The sequence below is a fragment of the Podarcis filfolensis genome, assembly GCF_964270895.1.
Source record: "Podarcis filfolensis genome assembly, chromosome: 9".
NCBI classification, from domain to species: Eukaryota; Metazoa; Chordata; class Lepidosauria; order Squamata; family Lacertidae; genus Podarcis; species Podarcis filfolensis.
The window spans coordinates 62,630,913-62,651,462 of NC_139610.1; the positions used below are offsets into that span (position 1 = coordinate 62,630,913).

The window sequence follows — 20,550 nt, forward strand, 5'->3', positions numbered from 1 at the left end:
ATAGCCTGTTGTATTACAAAGTCCTCCCAGCTGTCAGCTAAGTCACAGACGAGGAGGAGGAATTAAAATGAATCTCATACTGGAACTCCTGCGCCTCTTAGGCATTATAATCTATTCGTACCTGGAAGCTTGTGTGAAACTTGTTATTCCTGCGAAAAGAAAATCTGTCAGTGGTGAGATTGTGCTTATCACTGGAGCGGGACACGGCATCGGAAGACTCACCGCCTATGAATTTGCCAGACGGCAGAGCAAACTGGTGCTCTGGGATCTAAACAAGGTATCAAACAGCTCCCCCTTTGAAACCCTATAACGAATGGGAATGGTAAATGCTGGTGTGTGGAAATAATGGCTAGCAGGCTTCCTGGGTTCTTAGAATCATTTGCAGTCAGTCCTCCTCATGTTTTCCTGGAAAGAAACTCCATTGACTTCAGTGGGATGTACTGTGCTCCTTCATTAAGTCCGTTTGCCCTTCTGCGGCAGGCGGATTTGCGGGCAGGCCATGGGGATGCTCCTAGGATTGGTGTATGGCAGGCTGGATCGTTCCCTGCCACCCTTTTGACAGGTAAGGGTATCCTGTTAAACGGATCCGGAAGGGATGGCTCCTGTCCGATGCCCAGATGGGGGCTAGGGCCTTTCCACTCCTCCGAAGGCAACCACTTGGGGGATGCCCTGATTTGACATGGGTCATAGGTTGGCTTCACTCTTGGAGATACTTCCAGCAGATGGGCTGGAGTGATATTTGCAGTGACTTACCTCAATGCCTATGGCCTAAACCTACACATCTGTAACCAACAAAGTTGTGGCCCTATTTAATCCCATAAAACTAAACACTGTGTACTGTCTAGTTAGTTACCTTTCTGGGAACGAGGCAGCCACAGGGCCTTGGCACGCAAATATGCCTAGGGCTGAACTCCATGTTTGCTTTGCATAGTGGTAGCTTCTGATCTTTCTGTGGGAAGATGAAAGAGTAAACATGTAGCATAAACATGTGCATCTTTATGCTGTCTTCGGTGGTTTTTATCTTCAAGTTAAGCATGCCTACAATGGCAGCTCTCAATACTCTTTTGCAACATTGGGCAGATTATTCTTCTTGTTGTTGTTGTTTTGTTATTATTTATTGAATTTACATACCGCCCTAGACCCAGAGGTCTCAGGGCAGTTCACAGAAAAGATCAACATAAAAACCATGTATAATCAGAATAGAAACAACAACCCAATAACACACACACACACATCCAAAAAAAGAGCCACATTTTAAAAGGGCATAGGATGTCAATCAGATCGACCAAACCTCGGGTTAAAAAGGTACATTTTTGCCTGGCGCCTAATGGTGTATAATGAAGGCACCAGGTGAACTTCCCTGGGGAGAGCATTCCACAGATGGGGAGCCACTGCAGAGAAGGCCCCGTTCTCATGTTGCCACCCTCCGGACCTCTCGAGGAGGAGGCACATGAAGGAGGGCCTCAGAATAGATTCATATGGAAAAAGGTGGTCCTTCCGGTATTGTGGTCCTGAGATATTTCTTCATAGGTCAACCATGCATCAGACACCTCCCTTTCTTTAACAAGAAGCACTGTGGGAAATAGATGATTTAAAAAGGCAAGTTGGGAGTTGAGCCACTTTTTCTTTTATGTCTTAAAATGGTTTGGATTTATGTTCACTATAAAGTTTCTGACTCTGCGGATGCAGTGCTGGCAACAAAGCCCTCGTTCTCATTAGTGAAAAGGTTTGAAGGTGAAATATTTGAATACTATCCCCTTGTCAGTTGTCAGACATGTTTTGAATAGAGTGAGAGGGGGAGCAAATTGGCAGATAATCAGAGTTGTGTAGCTGGGTTTTTGTTTTCTTTTTCTCCTGTTGCAGATGACAGATAGGATATAAACACTACAAGTAAATAAATAAAATAAAGATACACGCTTGCCCAGGCTGGTCTAGTTAGGCATGAGTGAGGCATGTGGGAAATTAAAATGGAGGCTTGACAGACCCAGGTGCCTGGCAAGAGGCTGGGCCTATCTCTGCCATCCATGTGGGAATGGCCCATCCAAATGGAGCCTATTTCTATGTGCATCAACCAAAACCCTAATCTGAAAACTGAGTGATCAATTCCTGGGTTTTATCGGAGTGGTCAAGCTATCCCCACCTGGAGGACAGAGACAGGGCCAGTATACCAGCCCCTGTCATAGGTCTAAGTGGACCTCAGATGTAGGGCAGTATACAAATTTAATAATAATAATAATGTTAATAATACTATTATGTACTGAAGTTCTCACCCTGGGCCAGCAGGGGGATATGGTAGATAGTTATGCAAATGAAGGATCGAAAGTGACATTCAGTGATTGGATAGTTTTAGAAAGTTGTTACAGTAACGTGGTACTGGAGCTCTATATAAGCAGGCTGACTGAGCCCTTCAGTTCAGTTCTGTTCTGGGCCTGTGAATAAACAAGAGCTGTGTCATCTGATATGTTCACCCACAACTTAACACTTAATACAGTGGTACCTCAGGTTACATATGCTTCAGGTTACATACTCCGCTAACCCAGAAATAGTGCTTCAGGTTAAGAACTTTGCTTCAGGATGAGAACAGAAATCGTGCTCTGGCGGCGCGGCAGCAGCAGGAGGCCCCATTAGCTAAAGTGGTGTTTCAGGTTAAGAACAGTTTCAGGTTAAGTACGGACCTCCGGAACGAATTAATAAACCCGAGGTACCACTGTAATAATAGGGAGGCAGTGGAAGACAGGAGTGCCTGGCGTGCTCTGGTCCATGGGGTCACGAAGAGTCGGACACGACTAAACGACTAAACAACAACAACCACTGTAATAATAATAATATGCACAAGATGGAAGGAGCCAGGTGTGATTTTTGTACTCTACGGCTAGTGGCAATGTGGGAGACCTCTAAGTTCAGATGTGCATGGACGAAGTGTGGTCACTTGATACTAAAGGGAAAGCACTCTGAATATGCTCTTCTCTTTGCTATGTTGTGTATTCTGAGGTTGTGTATTTGGATAGGTTCTTGGGCTAAGACCCTGCTCTTAATAAATCATAGGTGAGGAACCTGTGCCCCTCACAGCTGCCGTTGGACTCCACTTCCTATCATCCCCAGATAGCTTGGCCAATGGCCAGGAATGATGGGCGTTGTTGATCTGGAAGGCCACAGGTTTCCTGGCCCCGTTTTAAACCTTTCCCTTCTGTATTTAGTTAACTTATGTAGTATTCCGTATATACCACCTTCCCTCTGTGATGGCGTACCTCAGGGGTCAGCAAACTTTTTCAGCAGGGGGGCGGTCCACTGTCCCTCAGACCTTGGGGGGGGGTCAGACTATATTTTGAAGGGGGGGGAAATGAATGAATTCCTATGCCCCACAAATAACCCAGAGATGCATTTTAAATAAAAGGACACATTCTACTCATGTAAAAACACACAGATTCCTGGACCATCCGCGGGCCGGATTTAGAAGGCGATTGGGCCGGATCCGGCCCCCGGGCCATGGTGTACATGATTTTGCCCCTGAAAGGCAGTGACTGGCCCAAGGTCATCTCATGGGCTAAGTGGGCCTTTGAATTCTGGTCTCCCAGATCCTAGCTAGACACTCAGTTATGTACGGAATGCAAGGAAATGAGCCATTTTTCTCCCTTTCTGCATGGCATAGCATGCCGTTGAGGAAACAGCTGAAGAGTGCAGAAATCTGGGAGCCACAGTTCATGCCTCTGTTGTGGACTGCAGCGTCAGAGAGGAAATCTACAGTGCTGCAGAGAAGGTGAGACCTGAAAGCGATAACGTTTGTTTGTTTGTTTGTTTGTTTTTGTGTGCCCCCCCCCTTCCTCTCATCCCCCTCCCCTTTATGTTATATCCAGTCTGAAGAACTCTGGCGTACTCAAAGGCTTCCTCACTATTTTGTGATATTTTGTTTAGTCCTATAATAAAGGTATTGCCTGCCTATGGATTCTGTGACTGTAAATCTAATCCCGGCTGCTCTTCTCGTTTGTCACATTTTAAAGGTGAAAAGAGACATAGGAGATGTCAGTATTTTAGTGAATAATGCCGGTGTGATAGCAACAGCAGATCTCCTTTCCACCCAGGACAAGCAAATACAGAAAACCTTTGAGGTCAACGTGCTCGCTCATCACTGGGTAAATATTGTTAGGGTACTGCTAATCGGTGCTTTTTCTCTATTAAAAAAAATGTTTAAGGGTATTCTCATTGTCCTACTCATATTGAAATACTGCCCCTCAATGAGGCTAAATGTAGATTCACAAAATGTTTAGGGGTATGTTAACCCCTGCGTCCCTGCCCGAAAAAGCACTGCTGCTGATAATAATAATAATAATAATAATAATAATAATAATAATAATAATAATATTGTTTATATCCCGCCCTCGCCGGCTAAAGCCGGGCTCAGAGCGGTGGCTAACAGCAAGTAAAAATAGCAGAGTGTACATAAAATCACACAATTAATTAAAATACATTCTAAAATCAGTTCAGAATCAAATTAATGGCTAGAGTTCTGTGAGGATTACAGAAGGAGACAGGGGGTCAGACTGTGCCTTGGCCAAAGGCCTGGTGGAACAGCTCCATCTTGCAAGCCCTGCAGAAAGATGTCAAGTCCCACAGGGCCCTAGTTTCTTATGACAGAGTGTTCCACCAGATCAGGGCCACGGCCGAAAAAGCCCTGGCTCTGGTCGAGGCCAGCCTAATACATTAAAAAGTACTAATACACTGCAAAAGTTATACCTGATAATCCAGACTAAACCATGACCAATCCACTTATATCATTTACATGCTAAATATTATGGTTGATACACACTTTGCCATAACTTAAGCTGATTTCCAGGGAGGGAATCAATTTGTTTGGAGGCCGCTGCTGAGCTGGTCGTCAAAATCATTAAGCTTACACCCCTTTTCCCAAAAGCAAACATATTTTCAAAAGCAAACTGTTTTAGGGGGAATGACTGTCTCCTCCACCCCAAAAACCCTAGGCAGAAAATGCCTTGAAAGCAGGGCATGCAAGGAAGTAGCCATTGCCCTGGTTTAAAATTCATTCTTCATAGACAGTTGGGATAGTTCAGCTGGTAGAGCACGAGACTCTTGATCTTTTCCAACTCTACAGTTCTTTGATTCTATAAAGACCTTGGGCGGTCAGCGTATGTTATGTACTGAGTTGAATAGGATCCAAACTGCAGCAGTCTGATTGGTCCTAGAACAATAGGATCCAAAAGGCAGCAGTCTGATTGGTCCTAGAACAATAGGATTCAGAATGCAGCAGTCTGATTGGTCCTAGAACAAGGCAGCAGTATGATTGGTTGGCAGGAACCACCCAATCATGCTCCAGATAAAAGTGAATCCACAACCTGATTGGCTTACAGTAGAATTCCGGAATTAGCCAATCATGTGCAGCCCATTGTGTAAATAATGTATATAAAGCAGATACTTTGAGGGGACTTTGATTCATTCCTCCTCACCACTATGAGCTGAATAAAGAGCATGAAATCACTTTGCGACTCTGAGTATATTTCAGCGTAGCTCCTATTTGGTCCTCATCACCCTTGAGGTTAATGTCATAGAGCGTCTCCAGCAAAGTGAATGAAGATGCTTCCTTCCTTTTCTTTTCTTGCCATGTCAGATTCATAGCGTCTGATGGTGGTGTGCCACTGCTGGCCAGCCCCAATAGGGAAGTTCTGTTTGAGGCACTCCATCAGGGTGTGACAAGGGTGCAGAAACTCACCATGGGCAAATGGTTGTGGATGAGCTTGCTTCTAGCTTAGAAACTGGGGCAGCTGATGGGGTGTGGGAGTAAACCTGAACAGGTTTGTTTGTGGACGGAGTGGTGAACTTGTCTTCCAAGCAAGACATGGCACTCTAGGTAAAGTGTGAATGTGGTTCATGAACTCACATCCAGCGTGATTACGGGGTATTTGTGGGTTGGGGGGGCGTTGAAATATTTGTTTGATTTCTGTTGCATTTTTATTGAATATTTCACTTGTGATAATATGCTCTTTAGGCCAAAAAGCAGCATATAAACGAATAGTAATATAGCAAAGAAGACAGGAGTGCCTGGTGTGCTCTGGTCCATGGGGTCACGGAGAGTCGGACACGACTAAATGACTAAACAACAACAATATAGCAAAAGGAAATACTAGATATGTGGGAATCTAACAATGTCTTCCCCCTTCTTTTCAAACTTCAAGACAACAAAAGCATTCCTGCCAGCAATGATGACAAAGAACCATGGCCATATTGTCACTGTTGCATCAGCTGGTGGGCATCTGACAGTCCCTTTTCTGGTATCTTATTGGTGAGTGTAATAGAAACCTTTCTGTTCATACCAACAAATGCTCCGATTAGTCTAGAATAAAATTGTTATGTCTTCAGTGGTCTGTGTTTGCCTGAGCTTGAGTCTGGACTAAGGATTCTCAGCCCCTGTGTTCTGATTCGATACATGATATCCAATCACAGGACATTTCAAGATTTGGGCCTCTGCCATTGGCCCTTAAACTCTGACTTATGATTCGCAGCTTGGAAGTTTAGCCAGCCAGTCACGTTGGGAGTGGGAGTGGCCTAGGCCTTCAGAAATGTATATAAGCAGTTGCTTTGCCCCTGTTGTCCAGTTCTGTAGTTCAATAAAGGTTCTTGCTGTTATCACTATGTCTTTCCTTGTGGGTGATATCCAACAAAGGCATATTCAGGGTAAACCCACTAAAATCAGTTTAAGTGTTGTGAAGAACTTTGGTCAATTATAAGTGATTTATTTTCTGTAAGTTTGTTACTAATTCTCTAGTGTTATCTGTCTTAGCAATTCATTGATAGTGGCTATATTTTGAAAGCTTGCATATTGCACATACATTGGGTAATGTATATCAATCTGCTACTGGGTCAAGTTCATGGTGTTAGTACTAATAGATAAGGTCCTTTACAGCTCGGGACCGGGTTACCTGAGAGACTGCCTTATCCCTTACATACCCAATCAATGTCCAGTGGGAAGATTTCTGTGGCAAGTTCCAAATATCTCTACAGTAGCAGGGCTTTTAGTATGACTGCCTCTGTTCTGTGGAATAGTATCCCTGTTGAGATGTCACAGGCATTGAGATATTCCTGCATTGCAGGGGGGCTGGACTAGATGACATTTGGGATCCCTTAAAACTCTTTGATTCTAGGCGCCCACAGCTGGACACATTTTTCTTCTGAATGGTACAGAACACTGATCCAAATCCCTGCTCAGAAGTCAGTCCCACTGAATACAGTGGAGTTTCTTGTCAAAACGTATTTTCAGGACTTTCTCAGGTGGACAAATAGGTCTTTGCTATGAGTGTCATTTTTTTAGAAGTTGTATTAAATGTATCAGCTGTTTTGTGTGTGCTATTAACTGTTTTTTTCTGCTTTTATTGTACAACATCTTGAAATGGTTGTATAGACGGTGATTAATAAATTAATAATAATAATAGCTAAGAAATGTTTTCAAAGATCTCCCAAATCTCCTCTTCCCCTTAGCTCAAGCAAGTTTGCTGCTGTTGGGTTTCACAAAAGTCTGACTCAAGAATTGTCTGCTTTGGGAAAGGATGGGATAAAAACTTCATGCCTTTGCCCAGTGTTTATTAACACTGGCTTTATTAAAAATCCAAGATCAAGGTAAGTTATGAGAAGGCTCTTTTCCTTTTTTAAAAATAAATCTCCTTTTGAAACAGCTGCTCCTGTTCAAGAAAAACATGTATAATAGTCCGCGGATTCATTGAAAAAAATATGGTCACCATAGTCTACTGACATATCTGTTGGCTGAACAGCTTCTTATTCTTCCACCACCACATGTAGTACGACTTCCTCTGTCTCAGACTGCGCTGACTCCCCCCACCCCTGGCTCCTGCCTCGCAGGTGGCATCAAACCCCATAAATCACTGGTTCCTTCTCCTAGATCACTTTCCTGGTCCCCTGCCTCCACCCCACGCTCTTCAGGGTCCTGTCGGTCACTGACATCATGGGATTAATTTCATGGGCTAGCAACAAAGGAAACCATTGCAGTGCTCCTCGGGTTACATACGCTTCAGGTTACAGACTCCGCTAACCCAGAAATAGTGCTTCAGGTTAAGAACTTTGCTTCAGGATGAGAACAGAAATCATGCTCTGGCGGCGTGGCGGCAGCGGGAGGCCCCATTAGCTAAAGTGGTGCTTCAGGTTAAGAACAGTTTCAGGTTAAGTATGGCCCTCCGGAACGAATTAAGTACTTAACCTGAGGTACCACTGTAGACCTTTGGAGGGCTTGCAGAGAGTTAACAACATTTAAGAAACATTCTGGCAATGATTATAACAATGTTGCTACAGCTAATCTCAAATTGCCGCATGTCCATGTTTCTGGCAACATTTTAGTGAGTGTTTTCTTTTAACCGCAGGTTGTCGCCTATTCTGGAGCCTGACGTAGTTGCGAAGAAACTCATCAATGGAATTCTTTGCAATCAAAACATGATTTTCGTTCCTTCGTTTGTGAAATTCCGCCTGCTGCTGGAAAGGTATGTGGGGTGCACGTAGGAGAGGAGCAATGAACTTCCGAGTTGTTATTTGGGTTAAAAACATGCCTTGTGGTCAAAACAACATCAACAAAAGGCAAGCAATCAAAGTACCTGGATCTAAAAGAATTCTGAGCTTCTGTGACGGTTGTAACTTGATGCTTCTATTTTCTTTGCAGAATCTTACCCGAGCGTGCCTTGGTGGCTTTGAACAAGTTCACAAACGTGAAATTCGATGCAGTTGTTGGAAGCAAGGGAAAAGAACATTAGATTAAGAGATGCCTTCACTTGGGGTGTATATTAATCCATTATTCAGGTGTCTGATTAATGCCAGGCAATGAGTAAATTATGTAACACCTTGTCTGTAACCTGCAGATGGAATCCCCTGAACTTCCCATACCAAATATATTAAAAGTGCAATATCTTGGCGAGTATACTGCTTCCTGGTATGTTGCAATCACGTACTTTCTTCCATTCTTTACGTTTATATGCCACCTTAAGGGAGAAGCTCATCCATTAAGGCAGAGATGCAGCGATGCAGCCCTAGAAGCTCCTTGCTGCTTTTGAGGAGGAAGAACGATGAGCTGGTAGAAAGTTTGTGACCGTGTGGGTGTACTGGCAGAGCCAGTTCCACTGGCGGTGTGCCTGTGCAGCTCCCCCTTGCAGTTCCCTTGCCTCTCTCCCTTGCAGTAAGCAGCAGCAGCACCACTGCCATAGAATTATAGAATTGTAGAGGACCCTGATGCTGGGAAAGATGGAGGGCACAAGGAGAAGGGGAAAGATGGAGGGCACAAGGAGAAGGGGACGACAGAGGGCGAGATGGTTGGACAGTGTTCTCGAAGCTACCAGCATGAGTTTGAGCAAACTGCGGGAGGCAGTGGAAGACAGGAGTGCCTGGCGTGCTCTGGTCCATGGGGTCATGAAGAGTCGGACACGACTAAACAACAAGAGGACCCTGAGGATCATCTAGTCCAACCAGCTGCAATGCAGCTGTCCTACACAGGGATCGAACCTGCAACCTTGGCGTTACCAGCACCAGCTGAGCTATCCAGGCTTTGCTATTGCCATGTCTCCACAAGGGCTGGGCGATATATCAATATATCATCCAAAACTGGTTTGAAATCCATATTGTGATATTGGTTTCATAATTTTTGACCTGGCAATATATTGTGAATCATGGTGTGTGTGTGTGTGTTTGTGTGTGTGTGTACACTATGCAAAAATCACAATGTGGGGAAAACTGTGAAGCCAGCCAATGCTTCTACATAGCTCCATCCTTATTTCTGACATTGTGATATACAAGTCTATCGTGATGTTTAGCAGGTGATATATCATGATGTTGAAAACCAGATATTGCCCGGCCCTACTGTTCAACTCTACATAGTTCCACCCTTATTTCACAAATCATGATATCTCTGTATATCAGATGTTTAGCTGGCAATGCCATAGAATTAATTAAGCAATGGCAGGGCAATATGAACTTGACATGCAAGTAGAAAGTACGATTCACTGATAAAGGCAGTAATTACAGGGGCAATGACTGACGCCATGCTAATGGTAATACTAGTGGCAAAGGTTGGTTTCGATGGGAGAGAAACATCCAGGAATGGGTAAAATCAGCCAGATACGCTTCATGTAATCTGTCTGTAGACACTCAGCAGGAAATACTAAATTACTTGCCATTGTGACATGCATTTTCCAGGCACAAAACAAAGGATCACATGAGTGAAAAAATGTGGGCACTCATAAATATTCATGCTATCAATGTTGTTTGATCCTGATATCTCCGAGCAGAGTTTGTAAAGTATGAAGGAGACATCCTTCCCTGTCTCCCACCAACATTACATCCATGATCACACAGTAGAAAAACCATATTTCACACTCATGTTTATTGGGTTCTGCTGCATTATTTCATACTTCAAGAGGGAAAGTTGTAAATGCCTCATCCACCGTCCAATGACATTTTGCATTTCTCCCTGAAAGAACTGAGTTAGAGGCTTCATTCGTTTCATGAAACAAAACATTATTATTTCTTTGTTTAGAGAGGGAGGAAACTTAACTCTGGATTACACCATTCTTAAGAGATAGGAAGACATCATTTCAGTTGCAAGGAAAAGTTGATTTCTCCATGCCATCAGCGGCGTAGCGTGGGTTGTCAGCAGCCGGGGCAAGGCAAGTAATTTGCGCCCCCTAACCCGGGGCAAGGCAAGTAATTTGTGCCCCCTAACCCCTAACCTGCCGCCGCTGCCAGCTTCTTCTTGCTGCTGCCTGGGCTGGTCTGGTGTGGTTCTCTCCCGCCCTCAGTGCTGCGCTGGGCGGCCGCTGCACTGTCCCTCCCCCAGATAGTCCCTCGCTCTCTCTCCACACCGCACGCCTGGCACCCACCCCCTCCACAGTGGGCGGTGACCCGGCGGCTCGGATCGGATTCGCACAGCCAGCACTGCAGTGAGAGAGAGTGAGTGAGCCAGGTAGGGGCAGAGAGCTGCGAGTGCGAGCGCGCGCCACCCCCAGATGTTGCGCCCGGTGCGGCCGGCCCCCCCTGCACCCCCCACGCTACGCCACTGCATGCCATTCATACATAGATAGGTTGATGGAGCTACTTGCGACAAGGAGAAGGTGTATGATAGGTTTTCTAACAGATTAGGTTTTATCCAGAATTAAAGCTTCAAAGAGTTAAAAGCGATTAAAAACAGGAATCCCATCCCCTTAGTTTTCCTTGTCCTTGTATCCAATGGTAAAATCAAATTTAAGTTTATTCAGCTTCCACAAAGCTTTAGCTCCACGAGCTGGAAGGAACCTGGAGAAAAGAGGAAGATATATTAGTTTTGACTACCTGTTTCAATGTTGGGCATCCTGCAACTTTCTAAATGTTGGACTTTGACTCCCATCAGCTGTGGCCAGCACAGCAATGGTAAGGGATGACTGAGGTTATAGTCTAACAACATGTGAAGACCTATATGTTCCCTGTCATTTGTCTACCTGGAAGTAACACTCTGAAAGCAACAGACACATGAATTAGGCCAAAAGTGGTTTTGGTTTTTGTGTTTTGTTTTTAAAAAAAATACATTTAGCAGTTGGCTTTAATTTTTCAGCATACTTGCCTATCCAGCATGACACTGACTTTCAGAAATCGTGGGATGAAAATCATGCTCTCATTGGTTAGAATTCCCTTCATTGCTTGACTTGCAACTTCTTCAGGCTCCAATGGAGGCATTAATCTGAAGTTGGAGAGGAAAAAAGCAACATTCTATTTGCATATTCTTTGCAAGGTCAAGGCTTGGAACTTGCAACCAGTACAAAAATCAGGCAATGAGATGATGCTCACATGATAGGCCTGGAGCACAGGTAAATGAAGCCAAAACACAAGAGAAGGTAGGGGAGGATTTCTTTTAACTGAACGACCTGAAATGAATCTAAATGGAAACTCAGATTATTTTAAAAAGAGGCTGGGCCACTCCAGACTGTTATTTTATTGCAGCAATATTCTGCAACATGCTCTCTGATGCTATAAAAGTGTGTTAGTGGTGGATTTAATTTGCTTTATTTGTTGTCCTGCGACGCTTCCCCAATACCACCTACCACGTTATTGCTGTCTGGAAAGCACGACAAAAAAACCAAGCCATGCCACCAATATAATCTGTGGCATGAAAAGTTACAGGATTTCAGCAGGAAGTTACTGTTGGAAATGAAGCAGTATGACCCCCTGAAACTTTTGCAGGCACAAAGAGCGTTGAAAGTGATATCGTGTATGACCACCAAAATAGCACAAACCATCATGAATGTTCAATAAAAACAGACATCTGGGACACAACAATAGATGGAACAAAAGGAAAGGAAGGACTAAATGACTGGCACTACAAAAGGGCACTTTTAACAATGGATTTTTCTGAATGTCAGTGTCACACCTTTCCTATTCAGTACCTTGAAGATGGATTTTTGACGAAGTCAGAATTTATAAACATAGGGCAGATGCATGAAGTCTTGACCCCGTCTTTCTTCAATGCAGACAGCTCTTCTGTCAGAGCTCGGTGAAGCCCAACCGCAGCGAATTTGGACGAGCTACGATAAATTTCGGACATAGCTTAGTGGCTGGATGATCATGATTGCCTTCTGCACAATACAAATCTCACATGAAACATCGCAAATATTCAGGGACAACATGCAGCTGTTTTTAGAGCTGTCGGCCCTCACTAACCTCAGACCTACATGTATGGAGTAATTGTATTCGTTCTAGAGTAGACTTATAAGCTTCCTCTCAACATGCTAATTTTATATTTTTTTAAAAGACATTTTTATTAGTTTTTTTAACATATCATCTCCAACAATCATATAACATAACTTCTTGTCATATACAATATTTTAGACTTCCGTCAACACCTCTGATGATTTTCTGTTCTTTATCGCTTATTCTGCATTTCTTAATTTCTCTATTACTCTTTATTATCATTAAGTAATAGTTCTCCTCATAGTCTTTCTTGCAATATTTCAAATAATCATCCTTACAAAACTTCTTGCAATCCTACTAGTGTGATCTGTTCATTACAATTATTTCTCAAATAGTTCGTATATTTACTCCCACATGTGGATTTTATAATGCATGCATGTGCTTTTGCCACTCAGTTGCTGTTTAGCTACTGGAAGCACATTTTGGCCAACTGGGATTTGGATATTCAGTGAAATCTTCGCCCACTCAGCAATCCCAGGGTCATGAGAATTAGCTTTAGGTTAGCAATCGAGCACCACTCAGTTCCTCTGGTTAAAGTAAGATGACTATGGTCATGGTGATCTCTTGTTGACTGGGTTCAGGTTTCTAGCTCCTAAGCATGTGGGATGTAGAAATGGTGAGAGCACTCTGTAATCCGTTAGTTTGGGAGAGAATTATTTTATTCTTCTCCTACTGCATCAGGGATCGAGAAATGGTGGTGCGTCAACTGTTGCTGGACTGCAACTCCCATCATCCCTCACTATATTGACCATGCTGACCAGGACTGATGGGAGTTGGGAGTCCAGCAACATGTGGAAGGTCACAATTTCCCCACCCCTGCCCAATGCTGTGATTCCGCTGTCTTACATGTATCGTAATTTTGATGGATGATTGGCTTATTGCATTTCATGGTACTTTCATTGTATCTTTGGTGGCATCAATGTACTGTTCACCAAAGTGAGGACCTCTGGTCCAAGAAACAGTATATAAATTAAGAATCGCAAGCTCATGGACTTCAAGTATGTATTGGCATTGGGTGGACACTTGTGATGTAGTCCAAAGAGCTTCTGCCTGAATTCCAGAACTTTTGAACCCTTGCCTTCCACACCACATACTTTCATGCTCCCAGAAAATGGCACCACACCATTGGGAATCCATGGATGCAGCTTCCGAAACAGGAGCAGGAGCTGCATTTAGAACGGGAACTGCCATTCTGCTTGTGCGGCAAATGTCCACTTGCACAACAGAACACACACACACCCCGTCCTCTCTGTGGCTGCTCCTCACACACACTCAGAATGTTCTCCAGATAGCTGGGGGACCCTCGAGAAAACATTTCTGGGGTGCACACTGGGAGAGGGGAGGAAGAAGAAGCTGAATCCCATCCAAAGTATTCTTCCTATAAGCTGCATTTCTCAAAGGGTAAGATTCCATATAAAATCAGTTGTTGGGTAAATAAAACCAATACAGGTAAATTTACTCACAAATTTAATAAGAGTAGGGTATTATTTTATGACTTCTTTTATTTCTGCTGATGGGGAAATGTCTCTCCTATATACGCACCAATAAGCCACGAGGAATGGAGCCACTATGTGTCCCCCAGCAGAAGCCACGGTGATGATATGGCCGTGGTTGTTCTTCATCATGGTCGGTAGAAATGCTTTTGCGGTCTGAAAGTTTAAAAAGAAAGGGGGAATAACTTTCAGGGCTGTCTTAAGCATATGTGGTGCTGGGGTGCAAAGATTCGCCCAGCAACCTTCCCCGCCCCCAGCTTGCCCAGAGTTGTTGACCTTAGGACGGGCCAGCGAGGTCCACCTTAGGACGGCCACCTCAGCAGCAACAGAGGAGCCTGAGACGGCAGCGGCAGTGGCGACTGAGTGAAGCCGGGCCCCTCGTGTGAGCAGCATGCACTGGGCGGGCCTCTCAACGGCCCACCAATCCCAGGCACACAGGAAGGCAGAACCAGCCAGCTGCCTCAGCGCTCGCTCACCCGCAGAAGAGCTGCGGTGCTCCAATGGGCTCTGCTCCACTCGGCAGCGGCTGTCGGCTCTTCCCAATCCCCGGACTCCAAATCTCGGCCCCGGACTCTAGGCCTGGCGCCCCTGAGAGCCCAGCACCCGGGTGCCCTGCAGCTCTAGCACCTATGAGTAAGAGGGCCCTGGTAACTTTCCATAGAAGTCAGCCATTTAGTAAAACAGTAGCGACTGTTGTACCAACTCTGCTGTTGTTGTTTCAGGTTTGTTTGTTCTTAGTTTCCTTTATTTATTCTGAAGTGGGTTTTATTCCCTAGGGGCCAATGCAGTCGCGTAGGTTCCACTCTCCCATCTTCCAAGTGCAAGTGGCTATTGCAGTGGGGAGGGGCAAGGAGCAGGGACCCTAGTTCTTTATGTACATGCATTATTTAATATCGCACTTCTTCAATCCATAGGATGAGCAGAACAATTTATGGTATAAATTTGAAAACCAGATGCAGAAATAAAAACGAAATAGTGCTGTACTGTGCTAATAAAACAGCGCTGAACCACGCTGCATCTTTTCATTCAGGTGTAATGTCACATCAGATGATGGAAATCGGAGTGGGAAGTTGGCAAAAGAAAAGAAAAAAATATTATGTATTGTAGTGTAGTATGTGATTGTTTTCGAAAATTTAATAAAATATAACTGGGGGGCGGGGGAGTTGATCGCCCTTTCCAACAACATAACACCAACCTGCCCTGTGGCACTCATGGGAACGCTCCAATATTATCCATGTCAGAGAGTAGTCCGCCCTTTTGCCAGCATGGCACCTTCCAAATGTTTTGAACTACAACTCCCATCAGCCCCTGCCAGGACTACCATGAAAGCTTGTCATTCAAATAATCTGGAGGCCAGTAGGTTGCCTGAAAGCTGCAGGAGATCATGGCAATCATTGTCAGTACCTCCCATTACACAACGATGTGCTCATAGGGCTGTTCTTGCAACAGGGCTTTGCTTAATGATTCTTTATTACCCAGTAGTGAGCAAGGATGTTGACTTCAAACATTTTTTGAATGGCTTGATCCTCAGTTGACAGCACATCTGTTGGGGAGATCACCCCGGCGTTGTTCATCAAGATGTCCACATCACCAATCTCCTTTCTCACCTTTAAAGAAAGGGAGTAATAAAGGGCAGAGGTGTTTAGCTGCTCTGAGACATTTTATGATGTATGGAATGAATAAATGCAAATAATAATAATAATAAAATTACAGATTACAGGAGGTTAGATTAGGGTTTTAGGGCATGAGCCCCCGAGTCTTTTGTGGCAAGCTCTGTATTGCCTAGCCCCTCCCTCTAGAAACTTTTTTTAAAAATTAGTTTGCTTATAGGGTGGTTGCACACACTGCAAAGCACAGTGTCAGCACAGAACACCTTTAGCAGCTGCTCAATGCCTTCCTTTCCCGGGGGCATCTATACTGCACATATAAATAAGCACATTCAAATTTTATACAGAAATTTAGGATGATCCTGTGCCTCAATCTCCACAAGCATATGTGCCAGGATGGCAACTTTCTTGAATTTCTCATATTCATTTTGCTATCGCCAGTGAGTATGGACAGGTAGGTTTGCATGACTCACCTTTGTCATTGACCCTGCTGAGTGGGTTAATGAAGTCCTAACAGTGCCATTCTATGCATGTCTACCCCGAATGAAATCCTACTGAGTTCAATAAGGCTTGCTCCCAGGCAGGTGGGTACTAGATTGCAGCATAAAGCAATTTTTAATTGTTAAATTTCTCCCCCCATTAAAGTCAATAGGGCAGGAAAGAGCTTAACTTTGACAGGATCTTGCCCTGAACCCCTAACTAAAACAAATAGCATAAGAAGTCCAGTTGGTCCATTATTTTCATTATTGGCTGTTTTTATTCCATTTATTATTCCATCTTGGCTGTAAATCCGGGAAGACCTGCTCCCTGCCTTTCAGGCCTTTTCCCACCTGGCCTGGGAGGGAGGGTTCCAGACTGACTCCAGCTACAAAAGCTGAGGCTGTTGAACAGACTCTTTGGCCAGGGTATTGTTTCAGGGTGGGGTTGTTGGATTTTTTATATTTTTTTTTGCTGTTATTGTTTTTTGGGGGGGGGTTAGATCTTATGATTTATGTGGAAATTGTTCAGTTTGGTTGTGTTCTTTGTGCTGTGTTTTCTTAAATGTTTTTTGCTACTTTCATTGTATTTATGTAAATCTTTTCATGTAAGCTGCCTTGTGCGTGGTTTTCACTATGGAAAGGCAACATACAAATAAGATTATGATGATGATTAAAAAGGGCAATGCATTTATTAGGAGCAAACAAAGTTTCACAAAACTAGGAACAAGATTTTTGAGCTCTCCAGAACTCTCCACCAGGGAAGGACTTCCAGTCTGAGCAGTGCAGAGGGCTGATTCTCCGGAGAAGAGGAGAGGGACAGAAATGTCTCCACGGGTCTCTCTCAGGTGAAGTGGAAGGATTTGATGGTAGGAGAAAGAGTACGGTTTTGAGATAGTGCAGGACTTTAAAAAATATTTTAATTTTTTACTGCTGCATTGCCCTGGGAGACCTAATGCACAAATCTCCACTGAATATATCTCTGCAATATGGCTATCTGCCAATGAGCAACAGACACCTCTCTTTGCAACACTGCTTACTTCATATAAAACAAATGGAATGAGAATGAGAAACTATCTTGCACAAGAAGCTATAGGCATGTTTTCCTTTAAGTCTTTGGCACGCAACCGACAATTTCCCAAGCATTCCTGCTGCTAAGCTGATAATGAAGCCTAGATATGTGTAACACCTCAGAAGGTCTCAGGCTCAATCCTTAACAATTCCAGGGAGGGCTGGGAAAGGTTCCTGCTCAAAACTCTGGAGAACTACTCCCAATCATTGTGGAGAATACTGAACTAGAAAGACCAGTGATCTGACTTGGTATAACCCAAAGAAAATCCCATAAAGAAGCTGGACCATAAAGAAGGCTGATCGCCGAAGAATTGATGCTTTTGAATTATGGTGCTGGAGGAGACTCTTGAGAGACCCATGGACTGCAAGAAGATCAAGCGCATCCATTCTTAAGGAAATTAGCCCTGAGTGTTCACTGGAAGGACAGATCCTGAAGCTGAGGCTCCAATACTTTGGCCACCTCATGAGAAGAGAAGACTCCTTGGAAAAGAATCTGATGTTGGGAAGGATGGAGGGCACAAGGAGAAGGGGACGACAGAGGACGAGATGGTTGGACAGTGTTCTCGAAGCTACAAACATGAGTCTGACCAAACTGCAGGAGGCAGTGGAAGACAGGAGTGCCTGGTGTGCTCTGGTCCATGGGGCCACGAAGAGTCAGACACGACTAAACGACTAAACAACAACAACAAAGAAAATCCCGTGTGTTGCAAATCAGAACCCTCTAAACAACAACAAGCAACAAGTCAGCTAATAATATACAGACAATATTTTTAAAACACTATACTGTTTCAAAATTCATAAACAGAAGACGTATAATATGTGCATGGAATCACAAACTAATAAGAATCAAATAAATGTTCCATGAACAGGAATGGTGGGAGTGGTAGGTCACTGTCAAAGGTCAAAGGTCAAAGATCTTTCAGGATAATGAACTGTTTCAATGATAAATCTTCATCAGCTAGCAATAATATGAAATGAAAACCATTACCATTCAAATACAGTCCAGTGAAAGAAATGACAGGCCTGCATGTTAACCAACCAATAATAAATACACACCAAATTAATAGTCCCCAAAGGTACATCAAATGGCCATGGATCAGCTATCACTAAAAAGTGTAGTTAGCTGATGCTGTTGGCAAAACCCTAGTAGTGGCATTATCAAGGCCTCCATTTCAGTGATCTTTGACAGTGACTTACCACTCCTACCATTCCTGTTCATGGGAAGACAGGCGAACTAATATCAGTGTACTGGCAGAAGCAAAGATCACCAGTGCTGAAGCAATGATTCTTCAACACCAACTTCGTTGGACTGGTCATGTTTTGTGGATGCCTGATGATCGTCTTCCAAAGCAACTACTCTACTCTCCAAACTTAAAAAGGGAAAGCGTAATGCTGGTGGTCAACAAAAGAGGTTTAAAGACTGTCTCAAGGCAAATCTTTAAAAATGTAGTATAAACACTGACAACTGGGAAACACTAGCCTGTGAATGCTCCAGTTGGAGAACAGCCTTTAACAAAGACACTCAAACTCAGGATGCAAGGGAGAAGTGTGCTAAGAGGAAGGCACACTTGGCAAATCCACACCGCGATCAACTCCCGCCTGGAAACCAATGTCCCCACTGTGAAAGGACATGTGGATCCAGAATTGGCCTCCACAGTCACTTACGGACTCATTGTTAAAACCGTGTTTATTGAAGACAATCTTACTCGGCTACGAGTGATCGCCAAAGGAGGAAGAGGAGGGTGTGCACAAATAGCGATATTATATAAATAACAAATAGCAATATTTAATAATTTGCTGAACTTTAGGTAAAAAGGTAAAGGACCCCTGGCCAGTTAAGTCCATTCAAAAGTGACTATGGGGTTGTGGCGCTCATCTCGCTTTCAGGCCGAGGGAGCCGGCGTTTGTCCACAGACAGCTTTCTGGGTCATGTGGCCAGCATGACTAAACCACTTCTGGAGCAATGGAACACAGTGACAGAAACCAGAGCATATGGAAACGCCATTTACCTTCCCACCGCAGTGGTACCTATTTATCTACTTGCACTGGCATGCTTTCGAACTGCTAGGTTGGCAGGAGCTGAACTTTAGGATACTGGCATCATAGCAGGTTGGGGAAGCCTATGGGGGAATCTGAAGGCTCACCTTCTCTGCAGCGCTGTAGATGTCCTCTTTCTTGCTACAGTCCACCACAAAAGCATGTGCTGTGACTCCCAGCCTCCTGCATTCTTCAGCAGTTTCTTCAACGCCATTCTAGAAATGGAAAGGGATTGAAAGCTCTCTGGGAAAGGGCCTCAAAAACCAGTTAGAATTCTTTTAGAGGATGCTATTGAAAAAGGTCCAGTCAGTGTAGACTAACCCAGCTCTAATCCTAGCAATAACGCAATCATACCTTGTTGATATCCCACAGAACTAACTTGCATTGACGCCTCGCAAATTCATAAGCAGTGGCTCTCCCAAGCCCATGGCCGGATCCAGTGATCAGAACAATTTGTCCGCTGACACGTTTTTCCTTCACGGGAATGAAAAGCTTGACAAGAGCCTCTAAATAGGAGTAGAGGACTACAAGAAAAAACACAGGGATCTCGAGCAAAAGATGCATCTTCTTTTGAGAAAAGTTCTGCACACTGAGACCAATGCACACCTGTGTGCGCACTGTTATTTATTAATCAGAAACTGACATCCTGGCTAGGTTCCAAATGGCCACGCAGCTACCCTCAACGCTCCTGATGCAATGCTCCAAAGATCTGGCTTTCCATGCGAACATTTTGCAGATTTATGCCTGCCTAATTGACACCCCACTGAACAGCCTCAACCCCCCCATCCCATGGGAACAGCCACAAGTCCCTGGTCTCCTTGGCTAGGCTAGCTGGAAGTGGAAGTAGAAATGTATCCTTATTGGCTTTGGAAAATGGTGAAAAAAGTCCCACCCACCCCTTGATAACATAATCCCTCAATCTGCTGTTCTTCCTTTAGCCTTCTAGCCCCTCTCTCAGACATTAAGCTGACCAATCTGTCCCAGCCAATCTAAATAGTCCAGTGCTCAAACTGGGTTTGAGGTGCAGGTAAAGGTAAAGGTACCCCCTGACCATTAGGTCCAGTCACGGACGACTCTGGGGTTGCGGTGCTCATCTTGCTCTATAGCCTGAGGAAGCTGGCGTTTGTCCGCAGACAGCTTCCGGGTTAT

At 44.2% G+C, this 20,550-nt stretch overlaps 2 protein-coding genes across 3 annotated transcripts; one reads left to right on the forward strand and one right to left on the reverse strand.

Annotated features, from left to right (window-relative positions):
* Positions 1-22: 22 nt before the first annotated feature.
* On the forward strand, positions 23-8,926 carry HSD17B11 (hydroxysteroid 17-beta dehydrogenase 11). Its single transcript, XM_083571815.1, has 7 exons — positions 23-277; positions 3,650-3,757; positions 3,999-4,130; positions 6,186-6,292; positions 7,486-7,623; positions 8,379-8,495; positions 8,672-8,926. The coding sequence occupies exons 1-7, from the start codon at positions 68-70 to the stop codon at positions 8,760-8,762; spliced, it is 903 nt and encodes a 300-aa protein (XP_083427941.1). The 5' UTR covers positions 23-67; the 3' UTR covers positions 8,763-8,926.
* A 1,440-nt stretch (positions 8,927-10,366) lies between these two features.
* On the reverse strand, positions 10,367-20,044 carry LOC310742385 (estradiol 17-beta-dehydrogenase 11-like). 2 transcript variants are annotated; one of them, XR_014538453.1, is made up of 8 exons: positions 19,756-20,044; positions 19,509-19,616; positions 15,686-15,817; positions 14,260-14,366; positions 12,414-12,551; positions 11,594-11,710; positions 11,055-11,289; positions 10,367-10,616 (listed from the first exon to the last, which is right to left on the reverse strand). XR_014538453.1 is itself a non-coding variant. In XM_083571814.1 (7 exons), exons 1-7 carry the CDS (start codon positions 19,963-19,965, stop codon positions 11,199-11,201), a joined length of 903 nt encoding a protein of 300 aa, XP_083427940.1. In that variant the 5' UTR covers positions 19,966-20,009; the 3' UTR covers positions 10,367-11,198. The 2 variants fall into 2 exon arrangements, 1 of the variants encoding a protein (XP_083427940.1); XM_083571814.1 differs by having other exon boundaries at positions 10,367-11,289; positions 19,756-20,009.
* Between the last annotated feature and the right edge of the window lie 506 nt (positions 20,045-20,550).

Bases quoted from the DNA above. Each gene is read 5' to 3' on its own strand.
- HSD17B11 (XM_083571815.1), top strand. From the start codon at position 68: ATGAATCTCATACTGGAACTCCTGCGCCTCTTAGGCATTATAATCTAT. The intron at 278-3,649 runs GTATCAAACAGC...TGCATGGCATAG, and splicing joins TGCTCTGGGATCTAAACAAG to CATGCCGTTGAGGAAACAGC. The intron at 8,496-8,671 runs GTATGTGGGGTG...TTTTCTTTGCAG, and splicing joins TTCCGCCTGCTGCTGGAAAG to AATCTTACCCGAGCGTGCCT.
- LOC310742385 (XM_083571814.1), bottom strand. From the start codon at position 19,965: ATGCATCTTTTGCTCGAGATCCCTGTGTTTTTTCTTGTAGTCCTCTAC. The intron at 14,367-15,685 runs GTAATAAAGAAT...TTAAACTTTCAG, and splicing joins ACATCCTTGCTCACTACTGG to ACCGCAAAAGCATTTCTACC. The intron at 11,290-11,593 runs GCAAGTATGCTG...TCTTTTCTCCAG, and splicing joins GTCAGTGTCATGCTGGATAG to GTTCCTTCCAGCTCGTGGAG.